The 22,781-nt window shown below is 39.1% G+C and overlaps 3 protein-coding genes across 4 annotated transcripts in view; 2 read left to right on the top strand and 1 right to left on the bottom strand.

The window, feature by feature from the left end:
* The window catches only part of LOC127946567 (interferon-induced protein 44-like), a 50,464-nt gene extending 34,634 nt beyond the window's left edge, over positions 1-15,830 (top strand). The window contains exon 8 of the mRNA XM_052543235.1: positions 14,624-15,830. The gene's annotated coding sequence lies outside the window, so the exon portion shown is untranslated. The remainder of the gene's footprint in view (positions 1-14,623) is intronic.
* The window catches only part of LOC127946564 (uncharacterized), a 321,463-nt gene that overhangs the window by 262,271 nt on the left and 36,411 nt on the right, over positions 1-22,781 (bottom strand). The gene's annotated exons all lie outside the window — the stretch shown is intronic.
* Positions 3,220-22,781, top strand: part of LOC127946566 (interferon-induced protein 44) — a 43,342-nt gene continuing 23,780 nt past the window's right edge. The window contains exons 1-7 of one of the 2 annotated variants that reach the window (XM_052543233.1): positions 3,236-3,360; positions 11,177-11,210; positions 11,682-11,889; positions 12,531-12,677; positions 12,994-13,168; positions 13,792-13,892; positions 14,336-14,630. In XM_052543233.1, the coding sequence (XP_052399193.1) occupies positions 3,330-3,360; positions 11,177-11,210; positions 11,682-11,889; positions 12,531-12,677; positions 12,994-13,168; positions 13,792-13,892; positions 14,336-14,509 (870 nt within the window). In that variant the 5' untranslated portion in view covers positions 3,236-3,329 and the 3' untranslated portion in view covers positions 14,510-14,630. Of the gene's footprint in view, positions 3,361-11,176; positions 11,211-11,681; positions 11,890-12,530; positions 12,678-12,993; positions 13,169-13,791; positions 13,893-14,335; positions 14,631-22,781 lie in introns of those variants that run through there. The other variant, XM_052543234.1, reaches the window with a different exon arrangement.

The raw sequence follows: 22,781 nt of genomic DNA, 5'->3' as shown, positions 1-22,781 counted from the left end.
ATGTTATCTAGTTATGAAGCACTGCAGAATAATTTATGCCAATATTATCTAAGTTATTTTCTACATTAAATATTATTTGTTTGACTATACCACATACTTAATATGCCTATTATCATTACCGAAATCATGAACCTCATTTTCGTAACCTATGTATCATTACCGCAACATGTGTTCTTTTAAGATTTATTTAAGAAATTGAAAAATAGTAGTCTGCTTTTAAATGTATGTGCATAATCTATACATTGTGTTCTTTCAGGTTTGCAACATCATTTTGAAAATATTTCAGTTTTTACTGAAAAAAAAAATGGCTGCAAAATGCAGAAGGTGTTGCGGTAATGAGAGAAATAATTCAAAATCACATAAAAATTTTATTATAAAAATATATTTTATTCCAGAGTTTCAAGTAACTGTGCATGACTGTTATAAAACCATTTTTAAAAATGTGAAAATTTATTATTTTTCCCCACATCACTGGACTTTTCAGAGTGTTACGGTAATGAGATTTTTAAGGACATGTTTTGGAAAATATGTTCAAAAAGTTGTTAAATTGTCAGTAAAACTTTTTTTAAATTTATGGTCACTGACACTTCAGACCCGGCTCTTAATGCTTAAAAAGAAAATTTGTTGATACAAACATTTTTTTAAATGTCATATATGAAATCTTTGAAACTACGATTTCGTGAGAATCACCCATATTAATCATGTGCAAATATAGTTACTTTTCTTTTTTTACAATTTTCTTCAATAACCGTGTCCCTGAAGTCATTTTCCACCCTGTTAGTACATACTTTCTTGCCTTCCAAAACAGAATGCAATTTCATTGATTTTATAGAAGTGACATAATTTATTTTTCCCATGGAATTTATCTGTACAAACTGAGGTAAGCTTGTTATCCTGCTTGTCCCACCCTTATAGTTCCTATATTGTGAAGAATGTTTGTCCTATCAAAAAAATGTAAAAACAAATCTGACATAGTTATAAAAGTTCTGTTAATCTGTAGAAGATTAGCTAGCTAAATGTTGATCACTTAATTAGCTTTGGCTGTTAACTTAACTTAATTAGCTTGTCTAATTAAGTAAAAAATGTTCCACCCTGTTAGATTCTAACAGATTAAATAGTATTTAGTGTATATAGCAAAAACATATAGTCATCTGAACAGATTATCGTTTTCCCACCATGATTGATTGTGATAAGGAACCACATAGCTATTTATTGTGTCCCTCCCCCAAAAGGAAATCTGGATTATTATATATTTTTTTTTTATTTATTTTTTTTTATATCATTTTGAAACAATATTATATAGGTGAAGTTCCACACATTACAGATGGGAAACCATGCAGGACAATGACGGAAAGCTTGTCCACCCTTAACAAACCTGTTAACACTGGTGTTCCACCCTGTTATGCTCTTTTTACAAGTCGTTTTAAATAATAATTTCATAGCAACGTTAAATGTTTGGCATACTTTTGTGTTATTTTGTGAGGAGAGGAGCACTAACAGCATATATATGTTTTTGAGCATTTTTCTATTATTATTTACAACCCTATCGGCAGTAATAATTAAGACATATTCTATTCATCAATAATTGTTTTGTTATTGTTTTTCAAATAAAAAGAAATAATAAGATGGCATAAGGGACATATACTATCCAAGAAAAGCTCATTATTTTTTAACATTTACATTATTAACATGTTGTGATAACTATCTATATGTTCCTAACTGGGTGTAATATATTCATGGCCAGTGTCTGAACAATCTACCCATAATTATTATTTTTTGAGTCCCCGAGCTTGACCAATATCCATTCCTAATAGCAAAATCATAAAAATCATGTAACTTTTTCTCCAACACTTATGAAGCCAAAATGTTATCGCATACCAGGAATTACCCATCTAGTTACAGTATGATACATTATACTAGATCATAAGTGAAGTTGTGGCCTAGTGGTTAGACAGTTTGTTTCCTAACCCTAAGGTTGTGGGTTTGAGTCTCGGGCTGGCAATATCATGACTGAAGTGCCCTTGAACAAGGCACTGAACCCCCAACTGCCTGCCGGGTTCTTCAGCGTAAATGGCTGCCCACTGCTCTGGGTGTGTGTGTGTGTGTGTTTTCACTGCACTTTGGATGGGTTAAATGCAGAGCATGAATTCTGAGAATTCTGTATGTCACTTTCACTTTCTTGAAGATATTAAAATTATATCCGGCCAGATTTGATTTTCCTGAAAGTCATGTGCTTTTTAGAAAAACAGCAGAGAGAGAGAGAGAGAGAGAGAGAGAGAGAGAGAGAGAGAGAGAGAGAGAGAGAGAGATGAGATTTGTTTCTCATTGAGTATTTATTTTTACATTTTAAAATATATTATGACAAAAAAAAATCTAAATAAAACATGGAGATTTTTCTTAGGAATTAAATCAGCTTAATTCTTAATAAGTGTTTTCTTGCTTTACTCAGTAATTCATTGAGATGGCATTATTGTGATTTCACAAGGCTTTAAGGAATAAATGCTTATTTGGTGAATGATTCATAAGCAGTGTTTGTTTATAAATAATTTTAACAATTAACATACTTTTCTCTAATTTCATTTCATCTTGTATTTCCCATTTCAAAATTACCATAATGTACCATATATATATATATATATATATATATATATATATATATATATATATATATATATATATATATATATATATATTTTACCATTTCAATTTTGTTCTTTTTATTACCTTGGCTCTGTCAATCAGATGTGATACAAGTATTTTAGTGACAAATCTGCCACATTTATGCAAATAATATGTTATGCATGTATGTGTAAAATGCCAATAATATTTTTGTTATTTTGATTTTTAATTGAAATATGACCAAGACATTTATAGGCAAGATTTATTTAGAAAAGATATAACACATTATTGGTCATAATAATCTGCATGTTTAGTTCTGTGTTTTAATTTCTTCTTTCTGGCACAGACTATCAACTATGGAAGATCATGTTACTATAGTGTAGTGTAAACCTTGTAAACACTAAAATTAATCTTACAGATCTGCAAAGAAAAAAAAAAACATGAGGGTGTAACTCCATAATGCTATATTCCAAGTTTTCTATCAAAACACTCGTTTTTGGGAAATGTTATTACTCAGAGAAAATGCTGACCTGCATCCATTATAATCACGAGAGATGACACACATTTCCTTTCTTTTCCAATCTGTTATTTAAAGTGAAACTGAAAGTTAGACCTGCATGTATAAATACACCCTCTGATGAGAAGGCACAAGACAGTAAAGATAGTTTTGTTATTCTTCTTATTACTGTTTAATCGACACACGATTGCAAATGGGGGCAAGGAAATCAAAACCATCTGGAGGTCAGTACTGCATTGAATAATGGGATTGTCTCTGACTATGATAACTGATATGCATCTTTTAACTTATTAACTTATATATATATATATATATATATATATTTATATTTTCCATCTATTTAATCAAATTTGATCTATTTAAATGCATAAATTAATATAAATGTGTTATATAATTAATTAATATAAATGTGCTATACTGGATGACCAGATATGGAGCAAAGTATTAGATCGTGCAAGACAAATTACCCAATCAAACAAATCATATGAAGTACAGTATAAAATTATTAAAAAGCTGCATGTGACTCCTTTAACTCGAAGTAAATATGACACATGTTCCAAATTTTGTTTGAATTGTAAAAGGGAAACAGGAACTTATTTCCACTTAATATGGATCTGTCCTTTAATTGCGTCATTCTGGTCTTCGGTTGTTCAGGAAACTGAAAGATCTTTTGGGATTAAAGTACCACTGGATCTTAGATTGTGTATCCTTGTTGTGAACAACTGTGTACCGGAAACAAAAACAACTTCTATAATGCTTTATGCTGCTCGCCTTCCATACTTCATGTTTGGATTAAAGAACACCCTCCTACTGTAACTCTTTGGTGTGAAAAACTCTTGGCACTATAACCATACGAAAGACGGCGTAATGTACTGGATGGAACTTTAGATACTTTGTAAATTATTTGTTTCCCCTTAAAGATTATTTTGGATGTGATTGGCAAGCAACATGTATTAATATGGATTGAAGTTTTTTTTTTTTCTCCTAAGTTCTCTCGTTCTTTTTTCTGTATATGTTAAGAATAAAATATGAAAATAAACAGTTTTAAAAAATAAATGCATAAATTTATAAAATGCACAAGTTGAATAAAATTAACTTGCAATATTCAGAATGAAAATAGTGCATTTAAAAGTCGGTTTGAATGACTTGACTGAGTCTGCTTGGATCCTGTTATCACACCCTTTTGTCTGTTGTTAGAATACAGACGGAACCTTGGGTATTTAACTGAGCTTTAGCAGTATGAGCATACAATGTCCGAATAAGAGTGTTACATTACAAGAATGGGTGTGGTTCTGAAACAGAAATTGGACCCATTCGTTCGACCCGTTGTTCATCTGAAACCAATGTCAGCTTATATTGTCCACAAGTTGGTGGTTGCCATACATCATAGAGTTCATCACACCTAATTTCTAAGTAATTATACTAATGGTGTTACAAGCACCCCCTGTCTCCAATTTTTAAGATTACACACCATCCCCGTTAAAAAAATAAAATAATGCTCTAAGAACATTTTTCTAACATTCCCTGTAAGTTGGGATGATGATGTTTCTAATGATATTTCCAAATGTTTTATGATTGTTCAGAACATCCAGTTTTTGAAGCATTAAAAAAAAAAGACTACATTAACGTGCAAACACTAATGTAATCAAAGCTGTTTTATTAATGAAAGCCGTGGGGCAGCTGGCCATACACAACATTCTCTGCTCTGATTTGTGTGCGAGTGGTGTGTGTGTGTGTGTGTGTGTGTGTGTGTGTGTGTTTGTGTGTGTGTGTGTGTGTGTGTGTGTGTGCATGTGTCAAGTGAGGCATTAATATAGCCTTTTATGCACTGCCGTTCAAAATTAGTTGCCTTTTTAATGATTTTTACTGGAGTCTCTTATGCTTATCCAGGCTGTATTTATTTGATCAAACAAACAAACAAACAAAAAAATACTGTAAAATATTAAATATTGTTCCTCTTCAGGAACTCGAGCTGCGTCAATGCGCTTTGGGGAACGCGCCCAGCGTGCGCGACTCTGAATATCGTGTGAAATCAGACCAATGGAAGAGCGTGACGTCACTGGCGGAGTGACGTAAGCGACCAGGAAGCTATAAAAGCACGTGCCACGCAGCTGGCGTCAGCTTCGCGTCTTTCAGCAAGCGCTCTGTGTGTGAATGTCAAACTGTTTGTCTGTGAGTCTTATTTACTGTTGTCTGTCCAGTTTAAGAGCTCCTAGACATGCTAAAGAGCAAGGCGAAAGTCAAACACACTGACACTGGCGATTCCAAATCGCGTTATAGGCTATGTGTTCCTCCCTGCCCGAGATATATAATGGGTGGGGATACACATAGCCTTTGCGTGGTTTGCCTGGGTTCGAAGCACGCTGAGTCGGCTCTCGAGGGGGCCGACTGCCCGCACTGTGAGCGTATGTCGGTGCGGCTGCTTCGTTCCCGGAGGGCCCTCTTCGAGGAGGGGGCCTTCGCCAGCGTTCCCCGCGGTGCTGGTCCCGCTTCTGCCGAGGCAGAATGGTGGCTGCACTCGTGGGGTTCGCAAGTGGATCTGGTGGAGGGAATGGAGACGGGCCATGAACGCTTCCTGTGCGCGAATCAGCCACCTCCCAGCCGGGGCCTACCCTTCTTTCCCGACCTGCATGAAGAGATCGCCAGGTCGTGGAAACCTCCATTCTCGGCCCGTCTCTACATCCCCTCGTCAGACTACTATGGGAACGTAGTGGGGATGGGAGAGCACGGTTATAGAGCGATGCCCGGGTGGAACAGATGCTCGCGAGCTATCTGTCCCCTGGCGCGGCATCGTCTCTAAAGGCCCCGGCATTGCCCTCAAAGCCACTTCGAGCAACATCGGCTTTGGTGGGCAAAGGGTATGCGGCTGCAGGTCAGGCTGGTGCGTGTTTGCACACCATGGCGGTGTTACAGGCGTACCAAGCCGACCTGCTGAAGGAGCTAGACGAGGGAGAGGAGATCAAGTCCCATGATATATCAGAGCTAAGAAGGACCGCTGATCTCTCCCTCCGCGCCACCAAGGAGACCGCCCGAGCGATTGGGCGGTCCATGGCAGCTATGGTGGCCGCGGAGAGGCACTTATGGTTGACCCTGTCCGATATGAAAGAGCGGGACAGGGTCTGCCTCATGGACGCCCCGATCCAGCCGACTGGCCTGTTCGGCGACGCAGTCAATTCTGTCGTCGACAGGTTTCAGGAGGCCCACCAACAAACGGCAGCGTTCCATAAGTTCCTCCCTCGTCGCTCACTTGGGGCATCTGGGGCGGGAGATGCCCCAGCCGCACCCTAGCTCCTCGTACCGCGAGGCCCAAAAACAGAGCGTCGCCTCTCGTGCTCCTCCGCGTCGGGAACGAGAGTCTCGACGACGCTCTCGGCCCAGCCCAAACAAGATCTTGGAGCAGTTTTTGAAGCTAAGAAGTCCTCGGCCAAGAAACCCTGACGCCAAGAGCCCAGGGTTTCAGAGGGCAGCCTCTGCTGGGGTAGAGCGGCACACACCGCAGTACACGGTGCCCGTCTCGCCTCAGCGCCCTCTGGGGGCCGGTCTGCCAACCCTGCCAGTGCATCGCTCTCAGTATCTTCCGCCCGTGCTCGTAGCGGGGCTGAGACGCTCGCCGCCCCTGCGGGGGCCTCTTACACCAGAGATCAGTCTCGAGAGACTGATTCCCTTAGTAGATTATTTAGCAGCGTGGAAACTACTGCCAAATGTATCTCGATGGGTCCTGCACACAGTAGAAAAAGGCTACCGCATTCTGTTCGGCTCCGTGCCGCCAGTGTTCAACGGGGTCGTTCAGACAATAGTCGGCCTCAGGCAGAGTCTGGTTATGGAACAGGAAGTGAAAACCCTATTAGAGAAGGAGGCCATCGAGGTGGTCCCTCCTCAAGACAGGGAGTCCGGATTTTACAGCCGGTATTTCATAGTTCCAAAGAAGGATGGGGGGCTGCATCCGATTATAGACTTGAGGGTCTTAAATCGTTCAGTTATGAGACTAAAATTCAGAATGCTCACAATCAAGCATGTTGTAGTGCAGATCAGGTCCGAGGACTGGTTTGTCACAATAGATCTCAAAGACGCATATTTTCACATATCCATCCTTCCACAACACAGGAAGTTTCTGAGGTTCGCTTTCAGGGGCGAAGCTTACCAATATCGAGTACTTCCCTTCGGCCTTGCACTCTCACCCCGCACATTCACAAAATGTGTAGACGCGGCTCTGGTCCCCCTGCGTATGCAGGGCATCCGCATTCTCAACTATATCGACGATTGGTTGATCTTAGCTCAGTCAGAGCAGGTTGCGGTTCGGCATCGAGATGTCGTCCTCGCACATATGGGGGAGCTGGGTTTGAGACTGAACGCCAAGAAGAGTGTGCTTTCTCCGGTTCAGAGAACCACCTATCTAGGCGTAGTATGGGATTAGACCATGATGCAGGCACGATTGTCCACTGCTCGTATCGAGTCGATCCGCATCTCAGTCGAGAGAGTCAAAGAAGGCCAGTCACTCACTGTCAAACAATTTCAGAGATTGTTGGGTCTGATGGCAGCTGCGTCCAACGTGATACCTTTTGGCCTGCTGTATATGAGGCCCCTACAGTGGTGGCTCAAGACCAAGGGATTTTCCCTGAGGGGCAATCTACTTCACACTATCAAGGTCACGCGGCGCTGCCTACGTGCCTTAGACATGTGGAAGAAACCTTGGTTCTTGAAACAGGGCCCGGTGCTGGGAGCTCTTGGTCGCCGTGTCACGCTAGCGACAGATGCATCCCTCACTGGCTGGGGTGCAGTCATGAGTGGCCACCCTGCCCGTGGTCTGTGGAGCGATCGCCATCAAACATGGCATATCAATTGTCTAGAAATGCTAGCAGTTTTTTGTGCACTGAAGCACTTCCTCCCAGACCTGAGGGGTCACCATGTGTTGGTGCGCACCGACAACACATCGGTGGTCTCTTATATCAACCACCAGGGAGGTCTGCGTTCGCGCCCTTTGTACAAACTGGCGCACCAGATCCTGGTGTGGTCCCAGAGCAAACTCCTCTCATTAAGAGCAGTATATATTCCTGGGAAACAAAATATGGGAGCAGACATACTGTCGAGGCAGGGGCCGAGGCCCGGGGAATGGAGACTTCACCCAGAAGTAGTGAAGCAGATATGGAGAGTATTTGGCAGGGCTCAAGTAGACCTATTTGCATCTCAAGAGACGTCACAATGCCCCCTTTGGTTCTCTCTAGTTCATCCAGCTCCTCTGGGTCTGGACGCTATGGTACAGACCTGGCCGAGGCTTCGTCTGTACGCATTTCCCCCTATTGCTCTGCTCCCGGGAGTTCTGGCGAGAGTGCGCCGGGACGGGGTCCGTCTGTTGTTAGTAGCCCCGGTCTGGCCGGGCCGAGTATGGTTCTCAGATCTAGTCTCGCTCCTCGACGGCTCTCCGTGGGAGATACCGATCAGGACAGACCTACTCTCGCAGGCGCAGGGTACGATAATTCACCCTCGCCCGGAGTTGTGGAAGCTGTGGGTGTGGCCCCTGAGGGGATACAACTGTTAGCAGCCGGTCTCTCAAACGAGGTTGTTGAGACCCTTCTCCAATCCAGAGCTCCCTCAACGAGAAAACTGTACGCCCTGAGGTGGAAACTCTTCACCTCATGGTGCAGAGACCGCCGGTTAGAGCCAGCAAACTGCCCGATTGGTACAGTTCTGGAGTTTCTACAGGCTAGGCTCTCTGCAGGGTTGACCCACTCCACGTTGAAGGTCTACGTGGCGGCTATTGCGGCCTACCACGCCCTTCTCGATGGCCAGTCTTTGGGAAGACACCCCCTAGTTACACGTTTCCTCCGCGGTGCGCTGAGGCTGAAACCTCCAGAACGGTCCCGTATTCCCCCGTGGGACTTGGTTGTGGTGTTAGAGGCGTTGTGCAAACCCCCATTTGAACCTATTCAAGATATCTCAGACAGACATCTCACACTTAAAACCTCCTTTCTGTTGGCTATCACCTCTCTGCAGAGAGTAGGAGACCTTCAGGCCCTCTCTGTGGCCCCTACTTATCTTGAGTTTGCACCAGGCATGGCTAAAGCATTCATATACCCTCGAGCGGGATATGTTCCTAAGGTTCCCTCTGTTACGCCACAACCGGTAGTGCTGCAGGCCTTCTGTCCTCCTCCCTTTCGGGAGCCCGACCAGGCGAAGCTAAATTGTATGTGTGCAGTTCGAGCGCTGGACGCATACGTCCACAGAGCTGCCCTGTGGAGAAAGACCGATCAATTGCTTGTATGCTACGGTCCCCCCAAGAGGGGTTTTCCTGCTTCTAAGCAGACTATTAGTCGTTGGATAGTCGAGGTTATCAACGCTTCCTATGAGTCCTCTGGTCGACCCCCGCTGTCGGGAGCCAAGGCTCACTCTACTCGGGGTATGGCGGCCTCCAAGGCCTTCTTAGCAGGTGTATCCATGCTGGACATCTGCAATGCTGCGGGATGGTCCACGCCCTCCACGTTTGTCAAATTCTATGGCCTAGACATGCCAGTCACTCCAGGCGCTTCAGTCCTCCTGACCTAAGCTGTGCTCTTCGGATACACACTAGGCAGGGGTTTGGTAGTCTGGCGGCGTTGGTACTCGTTCCCCAAAGCGCATCGACGCTGCGTCTCGGAGCCATACCCCCGGCACCCCTGCCGGCGCTTGCTGGTACTCGAAGCTGACGCCAGCTGCGTGGCACGTGCTTTTATAGCTTCCTGGTCGCTTACGTCACTCCGCCGGTGACGTCACGCTCTTCCATTGGTCTGATTTCACACGATATTCAGAGTTGCGCGCATTGACGCAGCGTCTCGTTCCCTCGAGGAACTAGGGTTACATACGTAACCTAGAGACGTTTTCCTATTTAAACATAGTTTAAAGTGTAATTTATTTCTGTGATGTGCAGCTGTATTCAGCATCATTACTCGAGTCTTCAGTGTCACATGATCTTCAGAAATCATTCTAATATGATGATTTATTTACACCGTTGAAACTGTTGTGCTACTTAATTTTAAATTGTATTTATTTTATTTTATTTTATTTTATTTTATTTTATTTTTTATATTTGATGAATTAAATGATAAAAAGAATAGCATTTATTCAAAAAAGTAATCTTTTATAACAATATATGTTTTTTTTACTATCACCTTTTTGTCCATTTAACACTTCCTTGCTGGATAAAGGTATTAATTTCTTTAAAAAAAAAAAAAAAAAAAAAAAAAAAAAGATGAAAGAAACAGTTTATGGACCCAAAACTTTTGAATAGTAGTATATATTGTAACACAAAATTTATATTTTGAATAAACACTGTTCCTTTTAACTTTTTATTTACCAATGAATCCTGAAAAAAAGTGTCACATGTCCCGAACAATATGAAGCAGCAAAAATGTTTCCAACATTGATTATAAATCAGCATATTAGATGGATTCTGAAGGAAGACTGGAGTAATAATGCTGAAAAGTCAGCTTGGTTTCACAGGAATAAATTGTATTTTAGGGTATATTAAAATATAAAACAGTTATTTTAAATTACAATGATATTTCACAAAATTACATTGTTTTTTCTGTATTTTTGTTTAAATAAAGAATAAAGACGCATATATATATATATATATATATATATATATATATATAAAACCTAACCCTAACCCTACGTTGGTCCCACCACCCCCCACCCCCCACCCCAATGTTCAAGACATGATTACGGCCTTGTGGGAATGTTACTTTTGATATGTACCCTGAACATTTTGAAACAAGTAGTAATATTAAAAAAAAAAAGAAAAAAAAAAGAAGGAAAAAAATGCATAATATTTTTGCGTTAATGTTTTTAAAACATTATTTAAACCAAAAACTTTGAACAAAAATGTTATATTAAAGCTACTATAAGTACATTTGTAAGTTTGAGAGATCCTTATCAGAATGTTAGCCAACAATCTGAGAGCAATCTGATGGGATATATTCATTCTCAGACTCAGAGATTGAGATAATACCAATTTATTGTTAAACTTAATTGTTTATTTGATCTGTGTTTTTTTTTTCTTCACAGTACTGGATGAAGCATGGAGGATATTTGACTGGGGGTAAGCTATACAGCCATATGTATGTGGACTACAGTGTGTAGTATGTAGGCCATATTATCATAGATAGTTGTCTGTTCAAAGATACAGTAAATTTTGTATTTGTACAAAGCACAAATAGCAAAAATTTAATTTAGGCCTAACAACTGTAAAATATACATTGTCTAACACATTTTTATTTAATGTATTTGACCTCTAAATAAATGTTTGTTGTTAAAGGGTTTTTTTTTTTTTTTTTTTTTTACATTGAAGGACATTGTGTGCAGGCTTTTGTTCCCCTTTGCCTGGAATTATAAAATTAATTCTAACTAGTTTCAAAATATCAAACTATAAATGTATTTAAAACTGAGATTTTAAAAAAATCTAAAAATATAACATATTGGCTGAATAAATAATCCACAAATAAGTATCCTCAAACATACATTATTTTTATTCATTAAGTGTGCAGATAATTTTGTCTCTCATCTTTTGTAGACAGAAGGAAGTACTGAAAGACCGTCTAGAAAAGTTTACTCTGAGTAATCCAGATGTGACAAAGATCAAGATCCTGGTGGCTGGACAAATTGGAGCAGGGAAGTCCAGCTTTATTAACTCTGTCCTTAGTGTCTTTCAAGGAGAAATTGTTAATGAAGCACTAGCTGATACTTCATCGTCAGGCGCCTGTCGCAGTTTCACAAAAAGAGTAAGCATTATTTAACTCCTATATTGCACACACGGTAGTTGCAAAGACTGTAGGAACGTGATTTAAAGGGGTTTATATGAAACAGTCGAGCTACAGAGAAGGACAGCAGCTTGTGAGTGTTTTGTCTTGTTTTCTCATCAGACTAGTGTGTGATCGTCATTGCTAGGAAAGTTTTTGGTTTAAATTGTGTGTGTCTTACCCTGGTTAATACGTGCTGAAAGTGGCGCTTGGTTTTGCGTTGGCCTATCGCGGGACTGCCTGGTTTCGTTCTGCTAAATAGTGAGGAATCAAAGTCATGCCTTCTTTCTTTGCATGAACATTTGGGCGGTTTTATGCAAATCTTCCCACATCGTGATGTAGACTTGTGGGGGGCGTGTTAGAACGAGCCATTTTAGGAGTGTGTGGTTGACTTTTAACTTTTATAAAGAATATCTCTTTGTATTTGAGATTTCAGTCTTTACAACTTTTCAAATCTTCTTTATGCACCAAGAGCTTGTAACACTCCAAAGAGAAAGGACATATGATCCCTTTAAGGAAATATAGACAAATCATCAACCTAACCAGACATTTGTTTTTAAATCATAAGCATTGTGTGATATTCAAATACATGTGTTGCCATTTTTCTTTTTCTTTGTTTTCAGCTGAGAGCATACCGCATCAGAAGTGCAGATGCAGATTTGCCTTATGAATTCTGTGACATAAAAGGTTTAGAACCTGAAAAAATATCTGAGTGTCAACCAGATGACATTGTCAAAACCATATATGGACATGTGAAGGAGGGATATAAAGTAAGACATTCACCCAAAAATGAAAATTCACAAAAGATGATATTTTGAAGAATGCTGATAACCAAACAGTTGCTGGCAGCCATTGACTAGAATGTGAAAAACATGGTACACATTCTTTAAAATATTTCCTATTGTAATTCACAGAAGAAAAAAATTGCATACAGGTTTGTAACAACTTGAGCGTGAGTAAATGATGACGAAATTTATTTTTGGGTGAACTATCCCATTAACTACATTCATTTAATTTTAAAAATAAAATGTGAATGTGTACAGTGTATCTTTAATTTTTAAATTTTCTTTTTTATTTCAAACTTAGTTTGAAGAAAAATCCCTCACTAGTGACGATGATCATTACATACAAAACCCTTCACTGTCTGATCAAGCCTTCTGCGTAGTTTACGTCATAGATGCAAATACAATCCATCTCGCTGCAGATGATAAGATAATCACAGAGAAATTGAAGCTCATTCGCCAGGCCATCAGTGATAAAGGTAAAATTTTCTATGATTTTTATCTTTCTTATGCACATAAAAGCTCCTGCATTCCACATGAAAACTAGTTTAACATATGTGCATATTTGAAATACAACAAATACAATTTCAACTGTAGATAAAGGTGTTTTAAGTGAACCAGTAAAAATGTAATATTATTTGTGGTTGTTTTGGACAAATGGAAAACGCAGGAATATATTACAAAATTCAGATTTGTATCTGTTACGACTCGCTCGTTTAAGGTTGCATCAAAAGAGGGATCAGACAACAAACAAATTGTTTTATTACTCTAAACTATTACAACAACAATTAATAATAACAAACAATAATCTAGAGGTATTATTGGAAATAATTAAATTAATATAACTACAACACAACATTAACTACATAATATAAGAAATGCCAAAAGAAACAAACCAGAAAGGAATCAGAAAGAACCACTCCTGAGAGAACTATCCCTCCAGGAGTGCCTACCCCAAATAACTCTTGAATACTCAAACTAACGATCAATTAACAAGTTAGCAACCAATCAAAATATTCTACGCTCTCCTCCAATAGGATCAGAAACTCAGGGTCGTCACAGTATCATTCAGATTAAAACACTTTCATCTTTCTCATTGAAGGGATTCCTCAAGTGATTGTCATGACTAAAGTGGATGAAGCATGTCCTCTGGTCAATAATGATCTAAAGATGGTCTACAGAAGCGAGAAGATCAAAAAGAAGGTAGGTCACTTCACTAAAACCTCTGTAACAGGAATTATGTAACTACATTGTAACAACAGTATGTATAAGATTAATTGGCACCATGTGATCCAGGAGGTGAAGATTGTTAGGTCAGGGATATGTAAAGTGGGAGGAGTTGGAGTTGGAGTTGGAGCACCACTGTAATACCAGTGTACTTACATGGTAAAACCTCAGGAACCTCAGGAACTGTCCACTTAATATAAAGTGTAACATTCTGGACACCAACAACAATTAATTTGTAAAGACTAACTTACTGGACGCTGCTGTGTAAAATCAGAGTAATTATATAAAGTGCAACACTTTCTTTACCAAAAAGTGATTTTAGTCCTGTTACACATGTGTTTGTACACATACCATTCAGTGGGTTATTACATGTGTGTATTTAGAAGTGGGACCCAATTTTGTATTGTTTTTCTATACAGATGGAGTTGTGCAGTGCCAAAGTGGGTGTTCCAGTGAGCCACATCTTCCCAGTGAAGAACTATCATAATGAGATTAACACAAACGATGTTGTTGATGTTTTGATTCTCAAGGCACTGGATCAGATTGTGCGTTCTGCAAATGCAAGACTGAGGCGTGGTGCTTCTAACAAATGAGTTTTCAGGACAAAAATCAACTATAATAGCATTTAGAGTTGAATGAATATTACAGTAAATGAACAAAAATATATCATCTGAATCAAGACACATTTTGTGTGAAACATTGTACAGGTTATAGCCAACATTTGAGAATGATAAAAGTGACTCACACATACACACAGTATTAGAAATTACTACACAAATTAGTTGTGTCAACCTTATTGACTTTAACACAATAAACAAACAAACTCAAAATGATAAAAAAATAATAGTCATTCTATTTGAAGATTCAAGTTCAAAACACTTGCATTTTGTATCTAACCCATATATTTTATATTCCTATTATATTCCTATATTTTATATATAAGGCTTCTGAGTGATATGTTTGTACTAAAATCATGTCAGCTCTTCCTGTTGTTGTTGCTTGCTTCCCTTTCCTGCTCTTCTTCTGTGTAATGGTAATTGGTTGTCTTTGTGCATTTTGCTCCCTACTGAACTTTTCTACAATTATATTCTTTTTATTATCAACTGGTGCTATGTTTCAGTTCATCACCTGTTGGGCTCCCATTTAAAAACGTTGCGTACGCACAAAATGGGCATACACAATTTTCAATGCACATATAGGGATTTATAAAAAAGAAACTTGCCGTGTTTATGTACGTAACGTACAGGCATTCTAGACCATGCATATGCATTCTTTTTCCTGGAGTGAGAAAAGTAAAAAGTAAACAACAATTTTAAAATCTGTTTTCATTTCGATATACACATTTACATTTGATATTCCACTCTCATTGATGGGGATAATCACTGAAATTACATATGCAAAGTCAATATGCAGAAGTGAAAAAATTATAAGAATTTAGGCATGTTTAGTGGATGTGCTTGATCACTTTTTATTTCACAGTATTTTTGTGAGAACAATGATAAATTATGCGCATTTATCAATGCACAGTGAAACACTGCTGGATTCGTTGAAACGCCATATCTATATTGTCTGGTTTGAATAAGTCCAGTGATAATATTTTACTGTACAATCGCAGCTGATCAACATTATGAAAAATATGTTAAATGTGTCACGTAGATGGGAATATGCATGGAAATGATATGCAGATGAGGTTATATATATGAGGTTTTGTGCAGGTTGTGGCGTACACAGAATCTAGCTTTTGTGCATACGTACATTTCTAGGATGAAATCTATAAAGAGTTTTATAAGTGAGACCCCAGGCCTCTTTCGTACATGGCCTCTAGATGGCAGTTCTTAATAATGCAATCCCAGCTCTAAACTCTCTCTCTCTATATATATATATATATACAGTGGGGATCGAAAGTTTGGGCACCCCTTGCAGTATCTGTGAAAATGAGTAATTTTCAAAAAATAAGAGAGATCATACTAAATGCATGTTATTTTTTATTTAGTACTGTCCTGAGTAAGATATTGTACATAAAATATTTTAACATTTATTCCACAAGACAAAAAAAATAACCCCACTCAAAAGTTTGGGAACCCTTGGTTCTTAGTACTGTGTGTGGTCACCTGATGATCCTCGGCTGTCTTTCTGTTTTGTGATGGTTGTGCATGAGTCCCTTGTTTGCTCTGAACAGTTAAACTGAGCAGCGTTCTTCAGAAAAATCTTTAAGCTCCTGCAGATTCTTCAGTTTTCCAGCATCTTTGCATATTTGAACCCTTTCCAGCAGTGACTTTATGATTTTGAGATGCATCTTTTCACACTGAGGACATTTGAGGGACTCAAACACAACTATTTAAAAAGCCCTTCGTAAGCAACAGAAGATACTTGTATGTTTCCCGGTACACAAATTAAGTACAATTTACCTTTATCTTCAAATTCTGAAAGTTTTCACCCCCCAGCTCTTAATGCATCTTGTTTCCTTCTGGAGCATCAGTGAATGTTTGAATCTTTTTTAATAGTTGTGTTTGAGTCCCTCAAATGTCCTCAGTGTGAAAAGATGCATCTCAAAATCATAAAGTCACTGCTGGAAAGGGTTCAAATATGCAAAGATGCTGGAGAACTGAAGAATCTGCAGGACCTTAAAGATGTTTCTGAAGAACGCTGCTCAGTTTAACTGTTCAGAGCAAACAAGGGACTCATGCACAACCATCACAAAACAGAAAGACAGTCGAGGATCATCAGGTGACCACACACAGTACTAAGAACCAAGGGTTCCCAAACTTTTGAGTAGGGTTATTTTAATAATTTCAGCATTTTTTTTGTCTTGTGGAATAAATGTTAAAATATTTTATGTACAATATCTTACTCAGGACAGTACTAAATAAAAAAATAACATGCATTTAGTATGATCTCTCTTATTTTTTGAAAATCACTCATATTTTCACAGATTCTGCAAGGGGTGCCCAAACTTTCGATCCCCACTGTATATATATATATATATATATATATATATATATATATATATATATATATATATATATATATATATATATATATATATATATATATATACATACATACATACATACATATATATATATATATATATATATATATATATATATATATATATATATATATATATGCTTCTTGCTGCTGACCAACTTTATGGAGATGCAGATTTCATTTTCCAACAGGACTCTGCACCTGCACACAGTGCCAAAGCTTCAAGTACCTGGTTTAAAGACCATGGTATCCCTGGGCTCTCATAACACCTGAGCAGTGCCACAGACTGATCGACTCCATGCCACGCCGCAATGCTGCAGTATTTCGGGCAAAAGGAGCCCCAACTAAATATTGAGTGCTGTACATGCTCATACTTTTTATGTTCATACTTTTTTGTTGGCCAACATTTCTAAAAATCCTTTCTTTGTATTGGTCTTAAGTTATATTCTAATTTTCTGAGATACCGAATTTGGGTTTGTACTTAGATGTCAGTTATAATCATACAAATTAAATGAAATAAACATTTGAAATATATCAGTCTGTGTGTAATGAATTAATATAATATACAAGTTTAACTTTTTGAATGGAATTAGTGAAATCAACTTTTTGATGATATTCTAATTACATCACCAGCACCTGTATGTGTGTATGTATATATAATATACATCGCACCAGCACACCAATTGAAGAGGAAGCCGAGCACAGAGCACCAAACCGCCTCACGCCAACGCCCTTTCACCGTTACACCATCAATAAAACAATAAAATCCACCCTTCGGGGAACTTACCTACCTCCACGAGTCGTGTCCTTCTTCACCCAGCCACACTGGTGGAGAATGTGGGGAGGACAGTAGAGAAGACACTGACGACCAGGGGCAGGTCTACGTTCGATTGGCAACTCCAGGTGCCCCCCCCCCTATAAGATGTCTTGTGATTGGTTCATGTTATGGCCAATCATTTTATAGACTCTACTGAAGTTCGCAATTCAAAGAAGTGCAGCGCTGTCAGAGAAACAACGCTTGTCGCGGACTTGGACTTTTACTTTATCAAGTGTTGGAAGTCGAGACTAGTGATGGGAAGTTCGGATCATTTTACCAACTCGGACTTTTGAGTCCCGTTAAGCAAAATGTAATTAAAGTGTTATGTGTTACTTCCCCAACACACCTAGTACTTATGCAAACGTTGATCACACTACAAACAATACAAAACTAAAATGCTATAAAAGATACAGAAAATATTAATTTATTCTTTACCGGAGTCTTCAGTCTGTGATTAACTCTCTTGTCTTACAAGTCTTCGGGTTCAAGTCATTCCTTAATCACGTGACAGATCCTTGCGCTATTTCTGTCACCATGTTTTTGTAACTGTTTCTTGAGGATCTGTGGTGTGTTATTATTTTATAAATAAATATAAAGAAAATATTGATTGATTTGTCTTTTTGACTGTCTATCAGTAAATAAACACTAGGCTATATGATAATATAATTATCCAAGTATTTATAGCCTAGTTTAATTTTCAATCCAATTTTGAGTTTTTGAAGATCAGAATCCACTGTAAAAAAAAAAAAAAAAAAAAAACACAGTGATGTCGCCATCATAGAGATGACTCGTTTTTTCCCTAGTCACATTAAAGATTTGAATAGTTCAAGAACGACATATCACAAGACACCAAACAAAGAGCTGGTAGGTAACCTTTATGTATGGTTTAACATGTTTGTATGATTTTCTCAGATCAATGTTTTTACCCTGTAAGGCTCTGTCGTGTTGGTCGTGGTTGATTTCAATCGAATGTTCAGTCAACGTTCAAACAACAAACAGTCATGGTGATTTGCATATTTTGTATCAGTTTATTTTGTAACAGTGACCACATAGCAAGATTGCACCTAATGACAATATGCACAGAATGTTCCATAATAATAATTGTCTGGTGACACGTTACTTGTTAATGCATGAGAGTAAGTCAGTTAGATAGTCAGTTAAATTGTCAGGCCTAACTTAATCATTTACACGTGAAATTACATGGATGCATTCTGTGCATTTCATTCACAATTTTAATTTTCTTTTTTTTTTTTTTGAGATTAAGAATAACAGACACACATAAGTGTTTCTTTTGAAGGCACTGAAGAGAGCAGTGCCAAGCCATTAAAAGAAGTAAAGATATAGGGAGTTTCTTTCAAATAAAAAAATAAAAATAAAAAATTATTCTCAAATTTAACTTAATATATATACAGGAATGACAAAAAAACGAAATTAAATAAAAAATGTGCTTTATTACTGCATTTTGCAAGTAACTTTATTCAAGTAAAAAAAATAAAATAATAAAATCAATAGGATTTACGTAATATATTGTAGAATTTATCTTTTTTTCTTTTATTTTTTTTTTTTGGCGGCCACCCCACTGGCAGTGCCCCAGCATGCCCCCCGGGGATGATAGCCGGGGGTCAGGCATGTGCAACCAGCCAATAGACGTCAGGCTCGTCAAGGACCTGCCACTACCGATCCTCCTCGGTAGGGACTTACTCACTGCTGTCACTCAGCCTGCCAGTCCCACCGGGAACCGCCCAGCCCGGAAACCCATCAAGAAGCCCCGATGGCGGCCCATGTTGCTGTCCTTGGACAGGCCTAGGGAAGGTGAGTCACCCCCTTCATCTCCTAACCTCTACTTTGATTTCTAGCCAGTGACTGGGGCTGGGGGTTTCCAGTGGACAAATTCCACTGGCCGGGCCTAGAGGCCAAAGTACGCCGGTTCTGCCAGGCCAGCCCGACCTGCCAACAGACCTCACCTCGGACCCCAACCCCCAGCCCACTGATACCGCTGCCCATCATTGAGGTGCCCTTTGAGCGGATTGGGATAAATATGGTCCACCAGGGGGCACGAACACATCCTCGTCATCGTGGATTATGCCACCCGCTACCCTGAGGCCATTCCCCTCCGTAAAGCCACCAGCAAGGCAATTGCTCAGGAGATGTTCCTGCTAAGTAGTCGGGTCACATCCCGTCCCAGATCCTGACTGACCAGGACACCCCGTTCATGCCCCAGATGATGGCGGACCTCTGCAAGCTCTTGAAGGCCTACCTCGAAGATGTCGTCATTCACTCTGAGACTTGGGAGGACCATCTGGAGTGGCTGTGGAGGCTGCTGTTGGAACTGCTTATCCCCAACTTCTCATCCTTAGTTTCTCCCCTAACAGACCTGACCAGGATGGGGCAGCCGGAGAAGATCGTGTGGACCCCCGAGACGGATGCGGATGCGGATTCCACCAGATAAAGTCAGCCCTTACGACGGAGCCGGTGCTCCGAGCCCCTGACTTCAACTGCCCCTTCCTGCTGCAGACAGATGCATCTGACACCGGTTTGGGAACCGTTCTATCGCAGGGCCACAACGGTGAGGAACACCTGGTGATTTACATAAGTCGAGAGCTGACCCCCGCAGATTAACGTTACACCACGGTGGAGGGAAGTGTTGGCAGTCAAGTGGGCAGTCCTGGAGCTCAAGTATTATCTCCTCGGCCGCCATTTCACCCTCATAACCGACCACGCTTATTTAGACCAGCACGCCCATGGGTGCACAAATGAGCGCAAATACATTTGCTAATTAAACGATTAATTAAATGGCGCTGGACGGGAAAATGCGAACGGCACCGGACTGAAATTAGCAAACACACTTGCGTTGCGCCTTGTGTCTCATTGTGCCGGGTTGTATTATAGGGCTCAGAGTGTGGATATGTCATTTAATTTTACAGCTTTAACTGCTTTAACCCCACTGCAAATGTTCTGTTGGGATTTAAAAGGTTTCTGTTTTCTGAGTTCACCATTGTGCTAAAGAGTAGAGTCTGTGTTTAATCAAGAATAAGCAGAGACGTTGACGTTATGTTGCATGTTATTGTTTTTAAAGACATTATCTGTGGAGTTGCTGATGCATTGGTAATCTTTTCACTACTGATAATTGCACATCTTTGTATGCTGTTTCTACTTCTAAGAATTGGCTAAATGATAACTTTTTAATACTGAATTCAGCCAAGACTGAAACTTTAATCATTGCCCCTGAGCAGAGCATCCCTCAGATAAAACAACATATTGGTGCCTTAGGTTCGTCTGTTCAGCCGAGTCTCAGGAGCTTAGGTGTTGTTTTTAATGCGGCCAAGTCTCTGGAGAAACACTCGAATCAACTTATTAAAAACGGTTTCTTTCAATTAAGGAACATTTCTAAGATAAGAGCCTTGGTGTCAAAGGCCGAGTTGGAGATGATCATTCATGCTTTTATTTCGTCTCGTTTAGACTATTGTAACAGTCTTTTTATTTGCCTTAATAAGAAGGATCTTTGTCGTCTCCAGACTGTCCAAAATTCTGCTGCTAGGCTTTTAACCCACACGAGTAAAAGGGCACATATTACTCCAATTTTAGCTGCTCTTCATTGGCTACCAGTGAAATTTAGAATGCACTTTAAAATTTTGGTTCTAACTTTTAGAGCCTTACAAGGACAGGCGCCCCCCTACATCTCTGACCTGATACAGCTGCGTACATCCTCACGTAGTCGGAGATCAACAGGCCAGAGATTTTTAGTTGCCCCCCTTACACATTTTAAAACTAGAGGGGACTGTTCGTTTCAAGCTGTGGCACCTCGGTTGTGGAACGATTTGCCTCCTTCCATACGCTGCTTGGATTGTGTGGAAAATTTTAAAACCCAGTTGAAAACTTTTCTTTTTAAAGAGGCTTTTAACTAGACTGTAGGGTTGCCTTATGTGTACTTCTGTTTATTTTGATTATGTGCTGTAATGTATTTATAAGTGTTGTGTTTTCTAACTATTGTTGTGAAGCACTTTGTGATTTTTATCTGTGAAATGTGCTATACAAATAAATTTTACTTACTAATGATTTTTTAAAATATTTTTGTAGTTTCTGATTGAAATATTGAGTTCAGAGTATTAATTATGCTCACATTGTTAACACATCAAAGATTAGATTATAAACATTCTTGGCAGTTATTATAAGTTCATTGTGAAAAATACATTATAGTAAGGTACTGTTAAGTGGCAAAATAATTGTAAAATTACAACTACCTACAGGCAAATGTGTGTGCTGACAGTAATTTACTGTTCATTTACTGGACAATTTTTCAGTATACAGTAAAAAAAAAAACAAAAAAAAAAAAAATACAATATACAGTACTTTATAGATGAAGTTTCTGCCAATTACTGCAAATTTACAGTGAAAAGACTTACAGTGTAGGATCAAACAGCTTTACTGTAAAACAAATTACTGTAGGTCAGATGGCTGGCAGTACAGGGTGCCAAACAAAAACCTTAAAATTAAAGTTTAATCTTTTTTTAAATAAGCTGGCAACTGGTTATTATATTTTCTAAATTATTATGATCAAACACCTTCACTGTTAAAAATAAATAAATCTAAACATCACATGACTGTCAACAACAGAACATGAAACACTCTCTAGATCTCCCTAGATCTTGCATCTTCCCTATATTACAAACCAGTCACTTTATTTCTTTCAAACAAAACTTCTTATTTAGAATTATCTGAGATTTAGAGGATGTTTTTTAAAAATAATAAAGTTTGAAGTCACCGTTGTGGAGATGAGTTTTGATTAAGTTGTGCTCATGACTCTTTTTTTGGCTGCTGTAACTGTGTGTTTCTAAAGCACACACAAATGAGAACCTCTACATGTCTTAATACCCACACATGCGGTCATGGCCACTTGAGAGCATATGCATGCAACAGGAAGTGAGTGCTCAGTTCTCAAACCAAACTGCAGTGCCCTAACGCACACTAAATACACACTGAGGAGCGCTATTAAAGGCTTTGTCTATCTCAGTGTTCCTCAACCCTGATCCTGGGCGCCCCCCAACATTGCACATTTT

The sequence above is a fragment of the Carassius gibelio genome, chromosome A24 (genome assembly GCF_023724105.1).
Source record: "Carassius gibelio isolate Cgi1373 ecotype wild population from Czech Republic chromosome A24, carGib1.2-hapl.c, whole genome shotgun sequence".
Lineage (NCBI taxonomy): Eukaryota > Metazoa > Chordata > Actinopteri > Cypriniformes > Cyprinidae > Carassius > Carassius gibelio.
Note: the sequence above shows the minus strand (reverse complement) of the source record. Positions and strands in the feature narration are given on the sequence as shown.